This window comes from Uloborus diversus, chromosome 3 (assembly GCF_026930045.1).
Source record: "Uloborus diversus isolate 005 chromosome 3, Udiv.v.3.1, whole genome shotgun sequence".
Lineage (NCBI taxonomy): Eukaryota > Metazoa > Arthropoda > Arachnida > Araneae > Uloboridae > Uloborus > Uloborus diversus.
In genome coordinates this window covers 163,338,246-163,354,786 of record NC_072733.1, presented here as the reverse complement: position 1 = coordinate 163,354,786, position 16,541 = coordinate 163,338,246, and the positions used below count along the sequence as shown (strand labels likewise).

General features: G+C 29.0%; 1 protein-coding gene across 1 annotated transcript in view; it reads right to left on the bottom strand.

The window, feature by feature from the left end:
- The window catches only part of LOC129218329 (uncharacterized), a 69,456-nt gene extending 53,144 nt beyond the window's left edge, over positions 1-16,312 (bottom strand). The window contains exon 1 of the mRNA XM_054852564.1: positions 16,226-16,312. Coding sequence (XP_054708539.1) covers positions 16,226-16,289 — 64 coding nt within the window. The 5' untranslated portion in view covers positions 16,290-16,312. The remainder of the gene's footprint in view (positions 1-16,225) is intronic.
- Between the last annotated feature and the right edge of the window lie 229 nt (positions 16,313-16,541).

Below are 16,541 nucleotides of genomic sequence, written 5' to 3'. Positions count from 1 at the left end.
CTACTGAGACAATTATTAAAATGATTTTTGTTAACACTTATGTAAAATAGCAAACAGAAAGAAATAAAAATCATTACTTAGAATAAAAGAGAAAATAAGCTAATTTGAAACAGAATTATAAAAGAAAAAATTGTTTTAAAAAGCAGTTTATGAATTTATGCATCAGAATAAAAGAGAAATGAAGCTAATTTAAAACAAAATTCTAGATAGAAAAGTTGTTTCAAGATTTGGATAACAGCCAAAAACTCCGCTTTTAAAACAATTATTAGAAATTTATTTACTAACCCATATGCAAAATGCAACAGGAATAAATAAAAATTCTTGAACACGTGATGCTAATTGACGTTTTAATTAATATATCCGTTAATTAAAGTCTTACAAGTACGAGATTGGCCTTTTTGTTTCCTTTGGAAATTTTCGAATCGATCGGTACCCCGTTCGACTCTCGACTCGCAGCGATTCTCGAGAAAACCTAGCTTCAGATGGACAGACAACAGACAGACAGACGGACGCGAACAAATTTAAAATAGTATAGATTGACTTCAAAAATACAGAGCTGTTTCAAAAAATACTGTTTTATGTGATTTTGTGTGTAAGACTTAATTATTTAATTCCAGAAGTAGATTAACTGTTTTCTGACTGAGCTTGCCTTAGTGAATGCAGTTAATGAAGAAAACGGTACTTACGTCCTATAACAGACATGCCAATGAATTTTAAATTTAAAATTAAAACGTTATTTGCTTGAAACAGGGAATTAGGTATTTTGACACATATGCAAAATTTCAGTACTCACATTAAAGGCATTCCAGTGGCTAAAATTCCTTACTTTAAAAAATTTGCTAATATTTCCAGTTTCGTTTTTAGTACGTTTTTTAAAGCTTTAATAAATAATTTCAGCTATGAGATTATGAGAGAAATCTAATTTTTAAATAATCAACAACCTATTTTTCTTTTGCTAAGTGTTGAAAATCAATACTGTTCCATTTAAAATCGGACATTGATATGAACACATTCGATGTGACTAATGATTCAAACATATCAACATGGGTTAAAAAATGCGCAAATTAATTAAATTGGTCGCAAAAGATAACTGTAAGCTTTTAACACTTAAGTTGTGTATGATATAACATAAAAGAGTATAAATTTAAAATGAATTTTATGCATGGAGTTTATTTATAGTTAAGGAAATGCTGCAAAGTTGGGACGGGAAGGAAAACTCGGCATGGTGCATTTTTTTATTAAAAAAAAAAAAAAAAAAACATTTTTTCTGAGGTTTTTGATCTTATGAAGCGAATTTCATTTAGATGGCTTTCTTCATCATTATTATTATTGTCGCTGTTGTTATAATGGTAAAAAGTCTTACTTGCTTGAATATTTTTCAATAAAAAACCTTCTTCGGGGTGGGGGGGAGGGAGAATAAGAACGAAGAAGGCCCTTTAGATCGCTACAACTAATCATTTAGAAAAACCAAAGGCAATTTTCTTTTCATGAAAGAACAAATATATACTGCTCATTTTTTTAGTTCATTGTTGCTGGTTTAAAACATTGTAATCTGCTTGTATATCTATCTGTTTTTCCTTTAATAACTTTTGAGGGAATAGTTCGACAAGTCCAACAGAATAGTCGAACAAATTATTTCTGATTCGAAGATCTCGGCCAGGAAATTTCATACCGACAATTCATTTTTAGATTTAAAAAATTTTTCGTCCAATTTTGAGCAATTAATAAAAAGAGAAACTCAATATTTAATTTTGCGGGGAAATTTAAGACACATATACATTTATGAACTATAAAAAGCGAATTTTCTTCAAAATTTCTTAGTTGAATGAAGGACTTGACAAAGAACATGTACGAGATGATTTTTGAATGTTAAAAAATACTTTACGAGTATTTTTTTAAAAATTAAAAATTTTTAACATTAAAGCATAAGGGGGAAATTCAAATTTGTTAAGGAAAACACAAATTATTATTATTATTAATATTATCAATATTATTATCATTATCATCATCATCATTGTTATTATTATTGTTGTTGTTGTTGTTATTATATTATTATTATTGTTGTTGTTGTTGTTGTTGTTATTATTATTATATTATTATTATTATTATTATTATTATTAAATAAGTATTTTCCTTTTTTCATGAAGGAAAAATCCAAGTGCAGTTTCTCGTAATCTTTATAATGGCAAAAGCTGGAAAATTGATTGTTCAAAGTGAGCTCATAGCACGAGAACTCTACAAACGATTTAATTTTTGGTAGGAATATTAACTGATGTTAAAACATCTTGATTTTCCCGATAATTTTTACAATTACTATTAAAATTATTTTCGTTTTCGGAAACGACCATAAAGTTAAAGTAAAAGTTTATCTGGACTATTTTAATCCATACTTATTTATTTATGTTAAAGCTGAAGGGGGAAAAATATTTTTTGATATATGAATAAAATTGTATCTTTGCAAAGTACTGTACAGAAATTGCTTACTTAATTTGATTAAAAAATATTCCTTTTGTACATTTTTTTTCTTTCTTTCTTTTTTTTTCTTTTTGAAAATCAATTATAATTTAAAATTTTATTTTACACTATGAATAACCCAAAAAAATTGTTATTCATAGTTTTTTTCCACCTATTTATATCCGCTTACGCATTGAAAAAAAAAATTGAATTTACAATACTCATGTTTAAATGTAATAGTTATAAATATAATAATTATAAATATAATAATAATAATGGTTGAAAGTCAGATACATGCTGTCTAAGTCTGACTGGGTGAAAGAATGAATTGTATGTCCTTTTTTTTTTAATTGACTTACTTGCTTTTTTCCACAGAAGTTGGAAACTTTAGCAATATATTTCTTGCTTTTTAGTGCATTGTGCATTTTTTTATTAAATGTTTTATTCATTTCATTTATTAAAGTACTTATTTGTTTAGAATACTCTAAAATTTAAACAGTGTTCTCTTTCAATTTTAGCCATTTATAATTCAGTTAAAGGTATTATAAAATGTATTATACTTAAGTATAATACTATTGTAATTGGCCATAGTAAAATTTATGAAAAATTAAAATTAATTATTAAATGTTTCCTTTTATGCAGAGTAATTCTATTTATAGGTAAAATATCTATTAAATCATTAAGATAAGCCTTGTGACATGTAAAACTTAGTATTATTATATGAAAAGATTATACAATGTTTTGTTTAAATTGAGAAAGTAACAGTGCTATTTTAAGGTAAATTATCTGCAACTAACTTAAAATGAAAAGGTTTGCGAAGTCATATTAGTAATAATATTTCAATGAATGCAAAGTTTTTGATAGTTCCACGCTGTGAAACTGAAAAAGTTCTAACAAACTGTTAAATAGAGTTTCAGATGTTATACTATTTAAAGTAAGGCAAGTGCGCTTTTTAGGTATAAAACTATTTTTCAAAGTACTTGTAAGAAGAATATTATGTGATAAAAAAAATATTAAGTTGCATTCAGAAGGAAAAATTGTGGGTTTAGAGTAACGAAATACTTAAAGAACTAAACACACTTTCATTATAAGTGTAAACATTCATCGTATGATTTGAATGCCATTCAAAACTTTACGGAGTTTAAAAGCTTCATAGCATAACATTTTTGCATCAAGCGGAGTTCAAAGTTAGAATTTTGAGCATACTATGTTCAAAGTGGAATACTTTTGTATTGAAATGGTAAATCACTTGACAGGAGTCACAAAGAGAGAAAGAGAAAATAACAGCCCCCTCCCCTCCCCCCGTCCACTTCCGCTACGCTTTCTGGAAATCTTTTACCTTTTATTTTGTACGGGCCTGTAACAAAACTTTTCGTATTACCTACTTTAGATTCTCAATATGTATTAGCGAGAAAAAATAGTCTTTATTTTTTTTTAAATAACTCAATATTATTTTTTTAATATTTTTTGTAAACGAATATATTTTACCCTCTTCCACTCCCAAAAGGAAGGAAACTATGAAAAAAAGTTACAGAGCAAAAAATTAAGATTTCTTTTTAAACTTTCAAATTTTTAGTTCTAGAGAGAAAACGGTGTGTTAACGGTTAAGCAATATCAACTTAAATATTGTTTCTATAGATTAAGATCCTCAGCCTCTGCCATCCTTTAAAAAGGATACAGTGCGAATAAAAATATGTCGGTGATTTTTTTTTTTTTTACTTTCAAGTTTATAGTCCGTAATTAACAATCCAATAAATGTTTCTAAATTCAATCACTATCTTCTGAGTAACACCACTTTCTAAACGAGGTTGAATTTGAAAAATATGTATTTCTTTATAACTTTCTATAAAAATAATTCTATTGAATTTAATACAAAATAACGAGAAAAGACTGTTTTTAATTTTTAACACTGCCCAGGATACAATATCTAGTTAAATTCGCAGTGATTAATTAAAAGTACAGGGTAGGTGAAAAAGAGTTCATAATGGATTAAAAAATGGTATTATATCTCAATCAGAGAACCAACTGAAGAGCACACTACAAAGATTAATTTATCAACTTAAGGCTAAAGATCATTTCTCGTGACATTTGTTTAATTTTCTTGATTGCTCAGCCATTTACTAGCGGAGATTCTCTGGAGTGTTTCGAAAACAACGGAGCAATACCAAAATTTAAATTTAATGACTGCTGATTTTAACCCAATTTTAGTGACTTTCCAGGGAAGAAGTCCTCAAAGCCTTTGAAACTAAAAGCTAAACAGTTAAGCATATTATCTCTGACGGTACTGTATTTTGAAAAAAAAACTAACTTCATTAGCATGACAGGTTTAATGACAAAGGAGTAATTAAACAAAACTACAATCCAAAAGAGAAATACTATCCCTTGAATGATGGGGAAAAATCTATGATAAAAATTAATAAAAACCTAATAATGTTTATGTAATATTTATAACTTATTTTATAAAAAATAATTGTGTTGTTTCTTTACTTATCATTCAAGTATGAAATGAAAAAAAAAAATCGAGCATTGACTTTTAAACATGCACAAAAATTCGAAGGTACAAAGGTAACTTTTCTGCATTACTACCAATTGAATTTTTGGGGGAAAAGACAAAAAAAAATCTTTTTTCATTCAACAAAAAAGTTTCTTTCCTTTTTTGGGATCTCAGAAAGGAGAATTAAAATAGAGCACTAAAAGTTCAAAAATAAATGCAAAAATGTGTGAAAATGTGTGGAAAATGCAAAAATATGTAAACGTTTTTTTACCCAATTACAAATTCAATTTCGAAAAAGATTTCTGGCCGAGTAACTCATATATGTCTCTTAAAACTTCTTGCTTCATTACATTAAGAAAACCCTTTGTCAAGAATAAGATGAACTAAAAATTTATCGCATAATTTATTGCTTGGCGAGTATTTCCTTTGATGAAAAAGTCTTTTCATTTACATCATACGGTAATCTAATTCTTATGAAATAAAGGAAATAAACTAGATAAGTTTGAAAAATTAATTTGTTTCTTTTTTCCTACCGGAAAAGAAGTTATAATTAATTATTTTAAACTATGATTAAAGTTTGGTAAAGAAAACGAAGTTAGAAAATATAACACTGAGTCGATGTTTTACAGGGAAGTAGCTTCGATTAATTCTCTCGGGGTATATATTATTTAGTTAATCCAATAAAAGAGTTGGACGTAGCTTACAAAGTTAACTTTAAAAAAGAGCAAAGGAATAAAAATCAAAGTAATAGTAAAACACAGTATAAATACATAAATAATAATTCAACAAAATAGCAGAAAGTTGATAAAGCTCATTCAAATAAAAACCATTTGGGTTAATAAAAATATTTTTGCACGTTTGAGGAAAACTCAAACATTTCAATAATTAAAAAACAAATTTCAGTCAACTTTTATGTATTTTGCACAGAACTTCAATAAATAAATCTTGTTTCTATAATGAGAAATTGATTAATAAATTTCCATATCCAATACTTCGCATTCTCCAATGCAAAGTAGAGAAAATTATTTTTACATTAACTGTTTAAATTTTAAATGAAATAATAAGTGTCTTGATCAAAGAAAATGACGTTCCATCGTTCGGGCTCGATGAAAATCGATCCTATGAAAACAATTGGTAACAACCAAAAACAACTAGTATTTACAAAGTGTAAAATAGTTCACTTGATTAATGAAGTATGTCAACAACTTCATGAATTGTTTAACTACATCTAGTGCCCTATCAAAGGTCAGAATTTAATTGCCTGAATGCTAAAGAGTTGCATTTGGAAAGGAAGTCGTTATTCAAATTAAGGTCATGAAGCTTTTTCAAACCTTGATGCCCTTGAAACATTTACAGACGTCTCTATCTTGATCAGTCGCAAAAAATATCCCTACTGTAAGATCTAGAATTTTACCAAATTTTGTTTTGCATGAATCATTATTTACGGTTTTGCTTTAGAAAATTAAAAGAAAAGAAAATGCAATTTTCATATTAATCGTGCATCAGTTTTTTGAGCAACGTAAGAGAAAAAAAAAATCACTAAGACAGTAGAACTCGTACTGTGAACAAAATTATGTTCTTCACCTTGACCTATTCAAACTTTGATATCTTAGTTCGATGAAGGTGGACTTGTGGTGCTAAAATTAATCCCTTGTGTAGCGGAATAAGCTTCACAATGGAAAGCTTTTTATACGCTTTTTTTTCCTTTTATTATAGCGAACAAGTTGGAGTTCTAGCATAATGAACTACGAGCTTAAAGAAAACCTTTTTCTGGGGATTTCCAATCGTTTAATGAAGCAAAATAGTAGTGGTGGTGCTGGCAGCTCAAGTTACCATGGATTAATGGTTAAGGCAGAAACATAGACGTTGTAAAAAAAAGGTTGCAAGAAAAATCGAGAATATTTGTGCTATTAAAAACCAACTAATATCATATTAACGATTGTTAAGTTAACAAAAGTAATATTTACAGACTGTTAATGGATGTATTTCTGTTCAAAGTTTTATATCCTCCTTTTTCTTAGCTTAAAGTTTATAGACGCGTGACTGTTTTCTGAAAGAAGCGGACATAGTTTTATCTTGTTAGTAAAAAATAAAGAAAAAGGAAATTGTTTAAACTAAGTGACGAGTATAATTATTCATTCTAGTGGCATTAATTTTGCTGATATTTGAGTTTGGAGTTGGCGGAAGTTGTTCGTTGTATGTTATGTAACTATTTAGCAGTCATGTATTCAATATTCTTCTGTGAATTAAATCTATAAGTTTCTTTTGATCACGTGAAATTCAAAGTTACTAATGCGTGAACATATTTAAAAGTAAAATTGCGCATATTTTGTTTATTTGCGTCTTCATTAGTTGATTTTAAAAAAATTTCATGTGCTCAACGTTTTCTTCTTTTTTTTCAGGATTGAACGCCATTAATTTTACTGAAACTGTATTACGATTTTTTATGGCAATATTTAACAACGAGTCACTAGTCCTTTCAGCTCAAAAAATTTCAGTACATCGTACTGAAAGTGGAAACCCAGAACTACGACTACTTAGCTTTCCAAAAGCTACAACCATCGATTTCTTCCTTTGGGCGGCATGAAGGATATCGTGTATAAGAAAAACGTAATAAACACGTTTACACTACAGTAAAAAAGCGCAAAAATGAAATTTCTTTTTGGTTCCTCGGATATTATGCAACATATTTGTAAAAAACTGAAATATGCTCTTAACTTTATTTCTGCTCACAGATCACCTGCGATCTATTTATTTCCAAAATAATTTTGAGTTATATATATATATTGAAATTAAGTTATTACGTATTGTAATTAATTATGTATTGTAATTAATTTAATTACGTATTGTAATTAATACGTAATTTTTATTTCATACATTTAGTCGTTTACAATGAAGTTTGACAGTTCAATTTTAACATCGTGAATTTTTATTTGGAAATATAAAATCCATAATACTCCCCATATTACACCAGCTCTCTCCCTTTTTGCTCAAATAAAAAGGCTAAGAAAATTGCCCTTTGAACATCTGAAAAATAACAATGATAGCTCACCCGATTATTATACGAAACTTATAAAGGTGAGGAACACCCTAAAACATCCTGATCATGTAACCTAGATATTTTTACAAGCATATTTTAATTGAAAAGAAAGAGTTGGGCTTTCTCAGCTTCTTTAAAAGATTAACCTTTGAGTATTCGCTAATTGCATTCAATCTCAATCCACGATTTCCCTTTGGAAGATCATGAGTAGAATGCGAAAGTAGTTCCAGTCTAGGAGTAGGTCACCAGGCAAAAGGAAGAAAGTCTACTAACTGCTGACCTCTAAAAAACTTGCTGAACCTGAAGCATGTTTTTTAGTTTGGGCTTGCGGTTTGGTTACTTTCTCCACCCACTGGTTCCAGATCGTGATGTCATCCTCCCTGTCACCCTTAAAGACCTCCCTTCCCTTTAGCACCTGATTCATCCGGAGAAAATCTATTACTAAGACATAATGCCCTTATTTTGCCAGAGGTTAACAATGAAAGTTTTTCCTTTTTCGTAAGAAGGCATCATCAATTTTAAATATCATCATTCTGCGAGTTTCGTGTTTGGTGCAAAGAAAAAGAGGGCTGTGATTCAATGCAACAATTACCGCTATTCTTATGAAATTACAAGAAATGTCTCACAATGAACTCAACCTTTTTTTTTTCTTTGCAATAAATAAGAGATAAAAATTTTTATATATTTAATTTCATACCTGCATTAAAATTGAAGCTAAATTTTTCAGAAACATAAAAACTGAATACTACCAAAAAAAATCTGTTTGAAACACATTTCATACCTATTATTGCATATTTCAAGGATATATATTTCAAGGGGATTTATACTCAAGGATATATATTTCCCATATTTCAAGATTTTAAAGATAAAATACTAGATAAAGATAGCATAAAAACAAAAAACAAAGTATAAGATATCAAAATGCTTACACTAAATTTTCCTTCTCTTTCTAACCCCTGCATTTTGATCACTCCTCCATTGAATTTTTTTATTGGCAGCATTCACTATAGCTCCATCAAGAACATACCATTCGCAGCCCAAATCTTCGCTTGTAAATTCATTTATGTTTCAGCTTTTCATAGGCACGAATACACTTCAGATACCCAGCACACTTTGGGAACACGCTTGGAAAACTTTAATTCAGAAGGTTGTTCCTGTTACCTGAATGTGCGCTAAAATGTGTTCTGTGTGTGCTCCGTTAAAAAAAAAAAAAAAAAAAAAGTGCACTGAAATGTGCTTCAAATCTGTTCCGAATGTGTCTTGCGCAAGATATTTGCTAAATTTAAACTTGGGACTACTTTTCATAACAGATTGGGGACACATTTGAGAACAGATTGGAAACTTAGTTAGGCACCTTTGAGTAATTATTACTCTTTCATTCGTACAGATATAATTTCAACAACTTTCTTTAACTACCAGTACATAACTTCTCTCAATATAATGTATGAAATTTGAGAAAATCCTTCTTTTCTCAATGACATTAGACTTTTTTTACAATACACGGATTGTTGACGAAATGCGCACGAAATTGCATTTTACTTTTTATATTGAAATTGACAAAACATTCGTTTCGTTAAGCGATTCAGTTAAATTTAAAGAATGTATGCAATCATTTTTAGCTGATATGCCACTCAAAATAGTTTTCAGAAAGAAAAACGTTAAATATTCAAGAATTTCCTTCGAAAAGTACTTAATGAAATACATTCTCGACTTAAGCATTCAAGTTCAATTATTTGCGTAATTAAAATTATATTACTATTAAAACTGCTTTCAATAGGAAAAAAAATTGTCTAGGAACGCAGCTTAGATACAGTTATAAAAAAATTCTAAAATTTTTTTAAAGACTTTGTTAGAACACATTTTTTCATAGCTATCAAACAATAATAATAATAATTGCAAAAATAATAATGATAATACATTATAAATATTTTTGAACAATTAGCAAAAGTTTATCTCTCAATTAGAAGTTTTCGCAGACTCAAAACGATTACACGTACAGTATAAATAGCACATATGGCACTTGACACATACGGTGTGCAGCAATTTTTCATTATGTTACACATTGCGCAATCATGCATTCAAATGTACCTAAAATACAATGTGCTTAGTTATTTAATTGATAATTTGTTTATTTATTAGCTTAGTTTTTTTATTTGTATAAACCGGTTTTACAATACCGGGCAAAAAATAAATGACTTTGTTTGACTATGACGGATATTTCGTAAGCTTTCTTATTTTGGAATATCTGGGGGTCAGAATATCATCAATCAGATTATGATATGAATTCAATTCATTTCAATTTAATTCATTTCAATCGAGGGAATATTTTTTCAAAAAACGTCATTTCACGTATGAAACAAAAGAAAATAAATAACAATTATCAGAATATTTTTTCTCTGTCTGTTTGAAAACCTCTGATTGCGTAGATGGGTGTTCATAACGAACACCAAAGCAAATGCAGTATTAAAACAGGATTAAACTTTTCTTTTTTCAATTTATCAATTATGTTTTCTCATTATAACTTAGATTGATTAGTATGGTTTTAAAGTTTCGTCAGCACATTGTATTTGAGTATAATGTGTAATTAATGCAAACATTAAAATTTATCCAAAAAAAAAAACCGACTGGTAAACTTCGGAATTCTCGTCAGAAATTTATTAAATTTATTTCGTTAAAGTACTTTTAACATTTTGCAGAACCACACGCATAAGTATGGTATTTGGTATCGATTCTAAAAAGTTTGTCCATTAAAAGTTTCTTGTTGTGAGAAAGTTTCAGGAAGATCTTTACTTCTTTAATGATCATTCGTAAAAGAGCTCATGAGCGTTTAGATCTAAGCGTTGTAAGTTAACCAATTATTCTCATCATTATTATTGAGGAAAAAAATAAGTTACTGACGGCAGTAAATACTAACGTAATTTTCAAAAATCGTCAACACTTTAGTTGTTTTGGTAGTTACACTTTGTGAAGTTCTTATAAAAATGAAAAATATCCGCTTTCATCCGTTATTCTTGGTTTCAGCCCCATCATCAGCAAAACAAGTAACGGGTATTTCAAAACCAAGATTTTTTTCCCTCCAGGCAATGTTTTACTATTTGGAGGATTGAAATTTATGGAACTTTTCATGTAAGACAAAAAATCCGGAATGAAAATTCTGGGTGCTAATATATGATTCCTTAGCTTTTTTTTAAATTATTATTATTACTATTAGGGCTGTCTTAAGTGCTGAGATAATTTTCTCTTTCCAATGAATCATAGCCCACTAAGATATATTTTTACTGCAAAGCTTATCAATGTATTGCAATAACATAATGCACAATATTAACCAAAATTATGCTTGTGATAGCTAAACGTCAAATTAATATGATCAGCAGAAACCGGAATAATGTGTCGTAATGCAGAAAATTAGACATTTTGTCATGCCCGTGACATCTCAATACTTTATTTCAATAGCTGTAATAAAGAAAACGGTTTTGCCTCAATAATCAAGCAAGTCAAGCGATTTCAAATTCAAAAAACTTTTGTTTATGGCATTTTTTTTAATATTTATTTTGAAATAAAATATAGAGATACTACGTTCCGGAAAAAATGCCTGATTTTGTGCGGAATGACCAATTATTTAATTGCAAAAAAATAACTAAAAAGAAAGCGAAGTATATACATTTTTAAAAGAAGTCAAAATTAAATTGGCAACATTTTCTGAAGTTGAAAAGTCTAAATTTGATGCACAAAAGAGTGTCCTGCAAGCGACTAGCAAACTTCATTTTAAAAATAGCAATTTAAAAAATAGCAATTTAAAAAGACGCTAGGAAACTTTTTTTTACTTAACAAATCATGTAAAAAAAAAGGTGCTGTCACTCAGTCAGCAAATAAGTTTAATGACCGGAAAATTTAGTCCAATTTGCCTCACACGCAAGTTCGCCATTTAGGGGGTCAATTGCCTGCCCCATCTTTTTGAAAATATAAATATTTTTAAATCTAAGTAGACGTGGTTTCTGTCATTTTCCGAATAAACATGCATCGAGCTTGCACCCTTCGCCCCCCCCTCCAGCCTCCCAGGAAAAATTCGAAATGATGGGCTTGCTCATACGTGACGGAGGAATCACCCTAATGTAGTATTTCATATCAATACGAAAATCAAATCCTTTAAACCAGCGTACATACCGTAAACATCTTCTTCTCATCATTTATGCTTGTATGACAAGCGGGATTGGCTGACAGTGTTTGTTCCATGCCAGTGAGGTTTACCAGCGGAACGTAAGTTACGTGCACGGTGTAATATCCGTAATGGTTACTTTCTTTGTCAGCTCTTGAAATGCTTCATCGCCTTCGCGTGTTCTTCCGTTTGTCACGTGCACGTTATTTCAGTTTAAAGCGTGCTTGTCAAGCGAAATAGATCTTCGTTAATAACTGTATTTTATTCTTAAAACGCTTGTGAAACGTTTGTTAGTTCAACAAAAATTGCCGTAATACATTCAAGTTTATTTTTTTCTTCGTAAAATTTACTTTTAATGTTGTTTCGAAATTTAATCACTTTAGAAATGTATCTTGTTTCAATTCAATAAAACTGTAATCGAAACTTCGAATTTTTTATAGCTAGAACATATTATCCATTATGGTATTTTTTGTTTATCAATTAATTGTACTTAAACTGTCAAAAAGTTCAGCTGATCCAAAACTGCTCAAAGAAATAACTTCACTGCTCTGTCAGAATGGAAGAGAAAAACTTTTTTTGTTACCTTTATACAGACGAAATTGCAAAATGTGCATTAGGTAATACAATTATTTGGTTCCGTTCATTTTTTGGCAATAGTTTAGCAAAATCAAGCAAAAAATATTCTTCTCTTCCATGTTTAAAACTGATATCTAATGTGAATGCTGATTATTGAATTAGCCAGAACAAAAACGTAAACTGATTCAGTTCATAATATTTTCAATTTTCATAATACCAAGTAAATACATACTGTAGGTAACAGAAATAGTTATAACTAGTAAATATCTTTAAAGAGAGAAACAATAATTCTTCGCACGAAAAAAACATTTTGGTATCTTGTTGGGAATATTTGATCATTTTACGTCTATTGTGACGAGAATAATTTTTAAAAATGACACCTTCTTCATCATTCTTGCAAGCCTTTTTTACTGTATAAATGCAATGATTGTCCTTTTTGATTTTTTTTGTTCAATACTACATCGTTATAATCATTCGTATTATACGATAAACATATTACGTTAACGTTAGATCTATTGATTTACTTCGATTAACATATGCTAAGACTTGATTTGCTTTTTGCATAATTTCATCTTTATAGTTTCTTACATGCTTTCAACTTTGTGATTGGATTTTTTTTTTCTTTTTTTTTTTCAGAATTCGCTAAGCATTTTCAGAAATTATTGTCTGAATTTGTTCACTACATATAAACTATTTCCTGTTAGGACTATGACTTACTCTTTGAACAGATAGAAACTTGCACATCATTTATTCATTTTTTTACAATTCATTTTAAATGCATTTTTAAAAAATGCATATGAATTTGCTTAATGTAACATCATTAAGTTCAGTACTAGTTTCAATTTTACACATCATATTACGCTCTCACAATATAACAAAGTGTTTTGTAAATTCTCAACCCTCTTTAACACGACATAAGCTTTTTTAAAACCATTATAAATTTTTAAAAGCATTTCTGTAATTGCTGCGCACTTTTGCGCACCTGCACCTCTTCACTTCGGAATGATTTTTCTGCGTGTGCTTTTGACTTAATCCTACTTAAATTAAATAATAGTTGAAGTAAAACTCGTGAGGCGTAAAATAATTGCATCGTCTTAGATAAAAGGCAATACAAACAGCATTAAAACTAAATATAAGAAGGGAAAATTAATAGTTAGGCTAGACGTTTTGAGCATAAGAACAAAATATGTTATGTAGTAACAGTAAACAATTAATTTCAATAAATAGACAACGTATTCTCCAGTATTCCTAATTTAGTATTTGTAGAAACAAAGTATTAAACTTTATCTTAAAAGTCTCGAATAGATATTATGAGCGTTGAAAATTATAGCTTGCACTAAAATCAATTAATTCATAAATAGTTTATGTGTATTTATTAAACTCAAAGGCAACAAAAAAATAAATACTTTTCCTTTAGTTTTTGATTTGTATAGTGAAGTAATAAGAATTAATTTACACACATGCAGTTGATGTCAAAATTTTAACAAAAATTAAACTCTGATAACTTGTTATTTTTTATATACAGGAATATAGTTTAAAACATGCGATAAATGAAAATAAAACTTTGAAAACACATCGAAAAATCAAGTAAATAAGTTAAGTTATTTAAGAATTTAAAGTTAAGGCACAAATTATTATGTATACTTTCTTAACAAAAAGAAAGGATAAAAAAAAAACATAGATCAACTAGCTCAAAATTAGATTTTCTTTTTACCCCAGTTTTATATAATTTATAAGAGTTATGAAAATTAAATTATTCTTATTGGACTTAAAACACAAAGAAAAAAATGTGTAAATGAGCAATTAAGATTAATACAGGGGTTGAGCAATATAGGGAATTTTTGTCTATGTGTATTGATTATTTCAACAAATGAAAATCGAAATTCACATTCAGGTCTTACACAAATGAAAAACATGTGTAGTACTTCGATCAAGCTCTAAAGAAAACTATTTTATTAAATAAACTTTTCTATGTTATTGTAAAAACGAAACGCTCTGTAATTAGGAAGGAATATAAATGTTTAAAACTCAAAATATTGCAGTTATTTTAATGATCACTAAATGATCAAAAGAAAGTGTGCTTTGCATTTTAAACATAACATTTAATGGCGCAAATTTGACACATAGAATCGTCATCAAATGAACACCGTAATATGAAAAATATATTCACTAACTACTGGTGCTCCTAGTGAGCATTTTTTTTCTATAATTTTTCGAATTGCTGAAAGCATAACAAAGACCTTCAGAAAATGAATTTGAACTCTTTAACTATAGTGTCGTTATTTCTGCACTTAAAGAGATGTATGCTTAATATGCAATTTCTTTTACAAAACCATTGCAAACATCGAAGGGCATCGGTTACAGTTATGAATGGGTTATGAAGCGCAAGTTAAAATGGATGTTATGAGTTTTTAATTTGAGCTGTGAAAGTAATATTGAAATATGTTTGAATAAACTATTAGTACATCTCCTTCGTACAAAAAAATGCATGTTTTAAGTACATCAAATACTTTTTTTCTTTTGGAACATTGCGTACATCAAACAACAGTGAACGCATAAATGCTTGAATAATGAGCAAACTTGTCCAACAGACATTTAAAATATTGGATTGGAAAATGTGTTAAGACATACTTAGTTGAAGAGAATATTTTTTTTAAAGTAACTGTTGATTCTTTTGAGCTTGAAGAAATACATGCACAAACAAGAAGCATCCTCCAGACGTTCTACTTTAAACTTTTCTTTTTCTTTTAGAACATTAACTTTTTTCTCTCCTATCGACCTACTGCTTATGTTTCTGATTAACATCATTTTCCGATAAATGGGAGATTTCATACTCGCCTCCTGAAAGCATTTAAATACTAATGTTTTATCTTTTCGTGTGAGGGTAGTAGTGCCGGATAATGAGATAAATTCTTTATTTCAGTAAATAGCACTTATAAGTTGCATTTTTAATTCGATTTTTTAAACTTAACAACAAATAGTTGACTTAATTGTAGTGAAAGTTTTCTTTTCTTTTTTTTTCTAAATATCGCATTGGACTTCTTTGACACCACAGCTGGCACAAAGGTACTTAATTATAACTAATAATTTACAAACCTTTTTTGTTTTGATGTACTAACAAGTAGCAAACCAAAATGGCATTAGTTCAGAAGGATCTCTATTTAAACAGAACGCACTTAACTTTCATAATCCTAATAAGCATTTTTTTTTTTTTTTTTTTTTTTTTCAGTTTTGCAATTGCATGCTCAAACTTACAAATATGTGTCTTACAGCATTGGATTTCTGTAATTATAACATCTTAAGCAGCAATCAGCTGTTTTAGAGAAAACTAATGAAAGCCATGTTTTGGAGAAAAATATTTATCAAAACAACGCATTGATTTTGCCATTTACACGATTAAGAATGTTTTAATTGATAAGCAAGCCAACGAACAGATGCATTCATCAACTAAAATCTAACATTAAAGTCTTTTTTTTTCTTCTCCATAGCACAAGAAATTAGTTACCTGTAACATCCCAGAGCAGTTGCAGAGCAAGCAGAACCGTCAAAGCTATCCTTGAACGATCCATCGCGATAGGAATAAGAAGTCTGAAAGATACAACTTTGGCACATTAAGAATCGGGGTCTTGGAGCTACCGACGTTCGCAACTCGAACCTGTCGGACCAGAATCGAGTTCTCCGCAGATTCGTTTCCACTCTCGCTGCTTCGTTCTGTTAAGTATTCAGAGCTTTATCGAGATTGGCTGTTTGTTTTATTCTTATTGTGTAGGCAAGCAGGGAAGAATGTTGTTTCGATGTTTATTACTATTTTTAGTTTGTTT